At 39.4% G+C, this 7,696-nt stretch overlaps 1 protein-coding gene across 1 annotated transcript; it reads left to right on the top strand.

The window, feature by feature from the left end:
• Window positions 1–2,871: 2,871 nt before the first annotated feature.
• On the top strand, window positions 2,872–7,271 carry LOC114561560 (desmoglein-3-like). Its single transcript, XM_028587616.1, has 4 exons — window positions 2,872–2,995; window positions 6,306–6,436; window positions 6,616–6,918; window positions 7,072–7,271. The coding sequence occupies exons 1-4, from the start codon at window positions 2,872–2,874 to the stop codon at window positions 7,234–7,236; spliced, it is 723 nt and encodes a 240-aa protein (XP_028443417.1). The 3' UTR covers window positions 7,237–7,271.
• The last annotated feature ends 425 nt before the right edge of the window (window positions 7,272–7,696 follow it).

Here is a 7,696-nt window from a genome sequence, read left to right as displayed (position 1 = left end):
ACATTTAACCTAATTGCATTGGGAGTACAGTAATAGTCTATCTTTTCCTTTAACATTAACGTAACAACATTATAGCAACATCCACTTCACATATGTCAATGCCTAAAAAGCCAAAATGTTCAGTTGATGCAGCTTTAAGACAACATTAAGCAACGTTTGTTGGGCCCATAGGATTCCCATAGGATTCCTGATTAAATGTTTGCGTAATACGTGCTAAAGAAGCATTTGCTGTTTGAGCTTTTTGCCATTATCATAATTTGCTTTATCTGAAGTTCACCGTTGATTTATTGTTAAAGACACCATTGTACCTCTGGCAGTTTGCTCCAAATATTCCTGAAAGTTTTCAAAGATAATACAGCTAATATTCCTCACCTTCAAACCAATATTAGTTCATACATGTCCTTCTCTGACTTCATTATCTTATTTGGAGAAATTGCAGAATGCTTGTTGACTCTAATAGGTTTCAGAACATTTACCGCTGTTTACCTTGTATCTTGCAACATATGCATTTATAAATACCAGAAATTTGCAAGTTCATTGGCTGTGAATCCTATAATTTCTGGAATTTACAGCAGGACCATTGCTACTCTGTCCAATGTGCAACCATGCAGCAAACTCATTTATAGTCCCATCTCACAGCAATGTGATGCAGTCCCTGTAAGTCATTAATGTCTCTAATTTCAGAAAACAGATCAGTACGTTGTGACGGTGATAGGTCAAGACTTAAATGGCGAACCAGGGGGAAATGTAGGAACCGGCACAGTTACCATTAATATCCTGGACGTGAATGACAACGCCCCAACTCTGGAAAAAAACGAGGTAGTTTTCCATATCAACATGTTGTACTGTGTTGGTTAGTTGCATGGTTTCAATGTTGTTGTTTTGTGAGGAAAAAAGAACATTTGGAAATGTTGACATGCTCATGATGAAATGCTAATCAACAAATGTGTCGTTAAAACAAATGCTGCAGAAATGAACCCAGTTGCTTTGTGTGGGACCCATAGGATTCCTGATTAAATGTTTGCGTAATACCTGCCAAACAAGCATTTGCTGTTTGAGCTTTTTTCTATTATCATAATTTGCTTTATCTGAAGTTCACCGTTGATTTATTGTTAAAGACACCATTGTACCTCTGGCAGTTTGCTCCAAATATTCCTGAAAGTTTTCAAAGATAATAAAGCTATTATTCCTCACCTTCAAACCAATATAAGTTCATACATGTCCTTCTCTGACTTCATTATCTTATTTGGAGAAATTGCAGAATGCTTGTTGACTCTAATAGGTTTCAGAACATTTACCGCTGTTTACCTTGTATCTTGCAACATAATCATTTATAAATACCAGAAATTTGCAAGTTCATTGGCTGTGAATCCTATAATTTCTGGAATTTACAGCAGGACCATTGCTACTCTGTCCAATGTGCAACCATGCAGCAAACTCATTTATAGTCCCATCTCACAGCAATGTGATGCAGTCCCTGTAAGTCATTAATGTCTCTAATTTCAGAAAACAGATCAGTACGTTGTGACGGTGATAGGTCAAGACTTAAATGGCGAAACAGGGGGAAATGTAGGAACCGGCACAGTTACCATTAATATCCTGGACGTGAATGACAACGCCCCAACTCTGGAAAAAACCGAGGTAGTTTTCCATATCAACATGTTGTACTGTGTTGGTTAGTTGCATGGTTTCAATGTTGTTGTTTTGTGAGGAAAAAAGAATATTTGGAAATGTTGACATGCTCATGAGGAAATGCTAATCAACAAATGTGTCGTTAAAACAAATGCTGCAGAAATGAACCCAGTTGCTTTGTGTGGGACCCATAGGATTCCTGATTAAATGTTTGCGTAATACCTGCCAAACAAGCATTTGCTGTTTGAGCTTTTTTCCATTATCATAATTTGCTTTATCTGAAGTTCACCGTTGATTTATTGTTAAAAACACCATTGGACCTCAGTTTGCTCCAAATATTCCTGAACGTTTACAAAGAAAATACAGCTAATGTTCCTCACCTTCAAACCAATATAAGTTCATACATGTCCTTCTCTGACTTCATTATCTTATTAAATTGCAGAATGCTTGTTGACTCTAATAGGTTTCAGAACATTTACCGGTGTTTACCCTGTATCTTGCAACATATGCATTTATAAACCATTGCTACTCTGTCCAATGTGCAACCATGCAGCAAAATCATTTATAGTCCCATCTCACAGCAATGTGATGCAGTCCCTGTAAGTCATTTATGTCTCTAATTTCAGAAAACAGATCAGTACGTTCTGACGGTGAGAGGTCAAGACTTAAATGGCGAACCAGGGGGAAATGTAGCAACCGGCACAGTTACCATTGATATCCTGGACGTAAATGACAACTGCCCCGTCCTGACCACTGACTTCCACACTATGTGCACCACGGATGTTTCTGTCATTGTGAACGCTGAAGATAAAGATTCCTACCCAAACAGACCTCCTTTTGACTTTGTCATCATCCCAGAAGGCACTCAGGGCAAATGGCAGGTGAACCCTTTAAATGGTGAGAGGAATACTGCCAATTACTTAAAAGTTTTGTAAAGTAAAAGATAGATACAGATGTAGAAATAAATTAAAAATGGCTCTGTATCGACATTAATTGGTGTCTGCTATACATTTGTTTCTTTTTTTTCTTGGACCAGTAGTTACCACAATGTCTGGAACCTTGTTTTGAAATTTCAATTTGTAGTCAACTGCAGAGTAAGGACAAATGACTAAGTACACTTTTCATGGCGCAGACACTGCAGCTTCCCTAAATGCCCAGGAATCCATGTGGCCTGGATTCTACGAGGTGAAATTTGTGGTGAGGGACAAGCAGGGAGAGGCCTGTCCAGACCCACAGAAAATGACGGTCGAAGTCTGTACCTGTGTGGACGGGGTGGTGTGTGGAAAACGAGCCACCAGCAAAAGATCAGAGTTCGGACCTTTAGGCGTCGGACTGCTGCACCTGGGTCTGCTGCTGTTACTACGTAAGTATGATGTGATGCTCATTCTGATGAAGTGGGCTAAGACATTTTGCAACTTTGCTGTGCTTACGACAATCCCAAGACAGGTCGACTTTAGTTGAAGTCCAGTTTAGGCCAAAGACAAGGCCAGAGTAAATGATTCAAAACCAAGACCAAAACTAGGTCGAAGACAGTGAGCACATATTTTCAAGTGTGAAATAATACCAAAATGAAGACTGGAACCTTTAAAGGTCCCATGACATGGTGCTCTTTGGATGCTTTTATATAGACCTTAGTGGTCCCCTAATACTGTATCTGAAGTCTCTTTCCCGAAATTCAGCCTTGGTGCAGACTTACAGCCACTGGAGCCAGTCCCACAATGAGCTTTCCTTAGTATGTGCCATTTCTGTGTCTGTAGCTATTGAGGAGGAGAGAGAGGGGGCAAGGTGGAGGGTGGGGGTGTGGCCTTGACCACCTGCCACTTTGCTCGTTTGAAAGCCATGATGTCTCTCTCTTTCTCATGGGTGGGCCAAATTCTCTGGGCGGGCAAAGAAGAGAAAGGGGAGGTAACCTTTCTCCTTATGACCTCATAAGGAGAATCTGAACTTTCATTTTCTCAAAGGCAGAGCAGGATACCCAGGGCTCGGTTTACACCTATCACCATTTCTAGCCACTGGGAGACCATAGGCAGGCTGGAACTCATATTCATGTTAAAAAACCTTATAAAGTGTAATTTGGGACCTTTAAACACACTGAACTCATAGAATGTCATTGTTATGCCCTTGAAAAAGGGGAGAAATAATCACGAGAGTGAAACAATTATGTTTCCTCAATGAGAACTTTAGAGTAATACAGTACCAAATTTTACAGAACATCAGATCTACAGGAAATAGGTAGTTTTGTAGGGTGCAAGGCTTATTCAAGTCACAACAGCATACACTGTAATTCACTGAAACATATACTAATTTTTCAATATAACTGTCAAGCACAAAGTAGCTTTAGCTCAGTAAACCATAACTAAATATTAGGGCCGGGACTCGATTAAAAAAATTTATTTAATTAATTAGAGGCTTTGTAATTAATTAATCGAAATTAATTGCATTTTAATTGCATAAATATTTGACCTGAGAACAGTGAGAAGTAATTTTTTTCACATGGATTTTTAGTATACCATTGAATAATGACTGAATACATAAGCTTAAGCAACAAAATATTGTTTATTTTTGTTCAACCAAGTCCAGCAGACCAGTGCAATTTTTGCCATTAAGTGTAGCAATAGCATATTTAGAAATGTAGTACATTTCAGAAATTCAGGTAGCCTATAGGTAGGTAGACCTTCTGTAAACTATGTTTTTTTAAGTAAAACACAATACTTTCAAGTACATTCAGTGTGTGGGTTGGGTGTGGGTCCTTGTACTCGGAGTCGGGCTAATGTCCACGCTAGCTGCTAAATGTTTTGCGTTGAGGTGATACTTGAGGCTCGATGTGCTGCGGTGATATGTGAATTCCTTGTTGCATAGCTTGCACACAACCATGCTCTTATCGACGCTTCCATCCGTTCGTTTTTATAACAAAATTTCCCATCCACGGAGCCAACCAAAGCGGTCCCGTCAGCTTCTTCGTTCATGTTCACTGTGGTTTGTTGTTGTCTGAAGTCATGAACGCTAGTTGGTGCTCCAGTATAATCGGTCCACCAAAACTCGTCCAGTGAGAAACGTCCTGCGGTGCAAAAATAGGTGTGATTAAAATGAATAAAAATTGTTTAACGTGTTGTTTTTTGTGTAATTAATTAATCTTAATTAACGCCTTAAAGTCTGTAATTAATTAATCTTAATTAACGTGTTAAAGTCCCGGCTCTACTAAATATATCAAAAATGTCAATAAAGTGCTTGAAACACATTATACAAATAACACCGCAAAATACTTTGTACATGTTAATTCACAATTGACATAAAATGGCGGCCACTCTCAGTACGAAGATATTCTTCGAGCCGAGCGGGGCTCTGCTCACACACGCACATATTACACTCTGCAAACACACCTTAAACACTCTTGACATGTTAGCAAGTTGTTAAATGAACTCTGTTTTATATCAATAACGTACCTGAAAAAGGGGAGAAATAATCACGAGAGTGATACGGTTATGTTTCCACACTGGGAACTTTGGTGTAATGAGGAAAAGACCGCAATTTTCCCGGGAACTTGGGTGGAGACCAAAGCAATCGATCTCAGGCTCATAGATTAAGAGCATTTAGTAGATTAACACTTTTACCCTTAAAGTAGGCACCACAAAATACAGTAATCAATATAACATTTACACATTCCTCTTACAATTTTTACCCTTTGTATGTGTGACGGATAGTACTGCATGATCTTTTTAACTTTAGATATTTTAAGATCCTCACATACTATGAATTTACTAATACCTTTTAGTGTATAACAGGTTATGAGTATTTCCTTTAACATGTTGCATCATCAATTGAAAACTACTACATCCTATACACAACCCCATACATAGTAAGTGCTGCCATATAGAGAGTAAAAAAGATGTTTGAGTACTTTAGATATGCAGGACACAGTAAGGTCTGACTCTGAATGGGCAGAACATGAAGACAAAGCCTGGGATGTCAGAGAAGTGGTCTCAATACAGGACTCAACATTAAGGACTTAAGCCTGACTGGCTGCTATCAGCTTATCACTAATGTGTGAGTATCTACAGATACGCCTTAATGTGGGCTGATAAAAGCCAAAGAGGTCTCTATACCTCAATAAGGCTATGTATAGTATATGGTATATTGTGTAGTTCATAGCTGTAACTCCACAGGTGGGACATAAAGGGACTTCCTCAGGGCATTCAAACCCTCTACACTGCCTACAGACAAGAGAATTTGAGCACCTGAAAACTTGGCTTCAAATATTAAGTATTTTTCATTATATTGCATATTCATGACTAGATAAGCATCAATTGAAGTGAAAAAAAAAATCTTTATGTATTATTATAATCAAAATGATATGTAGGATCCCATCATTCACAGGAAGAAGCTGATTAAGAATGTTCAGGTTCTTTTAAATGCTTCAACAACCACAATGAACCAGTAGTTGTGGTTTGGAAATTAATTCAATCACGGGCTCTAACAACAAAAGAAGTCAAAACATTACACCAGAATGGTTGTATTAAAGTACCACAGGGTTACCGTTGATAAAAGAAAGCATAACCACACTGTATTGTAAGGTAAACTGAAACTGCACTTTCTCTTTTGGAGGACCCCAAAGGACCACACCACCGCCTTTAAGACTAAGTTAGACCAAAACTTTGTTGTTGTTGATTTTGCAGTACTTCTTCTGTTGCTGCTCTTCTGCCAATGTGGGGGGGCTAGGGGCTTGCCAGGGGGCTTTACTGAGAGGCCTTTCGACACCAAATCACACCTCATTAACTACCGCACTGAGGGCCAGGGAGAGAACATGGTAAGATGAACATATTTGCCTTTTCAACACACCAGCCTTACTGATGAGGACAGGAATACTGTCATTCATACTGACCACTTGCTATTGAGATGATGTCTGCTTGAAAGCTGCGTTAAGTGATTTAGGCAGCAGAATAACTGTTGACTCTGTACTAACATTGGATCATTGGCCTTTTATAGGAGGTACCGCTACTGGACGTGCCAACACAAATAGATGGAAATATGGCCAACGTGAATATGGGCATGGCTAACAATACTCTAGCAATGGCGCCCATGGCAGGTTTGGATTTCCAGAGATCCATTACTTCCATGGATGGGATGAACAGGGCTGGCTATCAAGAAGTTTTTTCAAGTGGCCACAGAGAAGGGGCATGGGGGGTGATGAACCAGCAGGGCGGCAGGGACTTCTACTTAGGAGTAGGTGGAGGAATGTATGACGGCATTGCTCTGCCAGACCACTTCCTGGCACAGTACTACACTCAGGTGAGGAGTCATTACAGTAAAGTATTTCTACTTTTAACTTTCTGTCAGCCATAGTGGGGGTTTTATGGTCTTGGATCTTTGCAATAACAAAGTACCTATTTGCTACAAAAAAAAAGGTAACCTTGGGGATGGGGATCTCCTTTTTTTCAACAGAAGGTGGCCAGTGGAAATGACAACCTTGGAGGAAAGGACTGTCTTTTGGTTTGTGACTACGACCTGCACTTCCTCAATGACCTCAGGACAAAGTTCAAGACCGAGCCAAGCCGAGCTGAGCCGAGCCGAGTTGAGCAGGTACCATGTAGTGGAAAAACACCATAAGAGTCTGGGTTGGAATGCATTGTTGTGATAACATGGGTGAAGATAACCCACTGGAACTGTTCCTAGTCAGCTGACCATGAATTACCTGCTTTCTTGCTCTATACACCTTTGGAGAGAGAGATATGTTTGCCTAGCTAAGACTATTATATTTGATAAATATATATTAAAGCAGAAGCACTTTTAAGCAATAAGATAAAAAAGTGGGGGTGATCTTAATAAAAACCTAAACATTTGTTTCTGCTCATTTGCACTTTGGTTTATGGTGATCCAGCTTGAGCTAAACAAGCTCAATCTGCCTTTACACAGCTCTTGTGTTTATACCATTTAATTGTTGCTCTTGAATGAACTACAGGAAATGTTTTTGTTGGACAAAGGTTGTTTTTTTTTACTAGTCACCGTGGTAAGGTCATGGGTTTTGTGTTATATCATTTTCAGTATAAAATGTAAAATGGTCGATTAT

The sequence above is a fragment of the Perca flavescens genome, chromosome 9, assembly GCF_004354835.1.
Source record: "Perca flavescens isolate YP-PL-M2 chromosome 9, PFLA_1.0, whole genome shotgun sequence".
In the NCBI taxonomy this organism is placed as follows: Eukaryota; Metazoa; Chordata; class Actinopteri; order Perciformes; family Percidae; genus Perca; species Perca flavescens.
The sequence above is the reverse complement of the archived record's forward strand: the minus strand, read 5'-3'. Positions and strand labels throughout refer to the sequence as shown.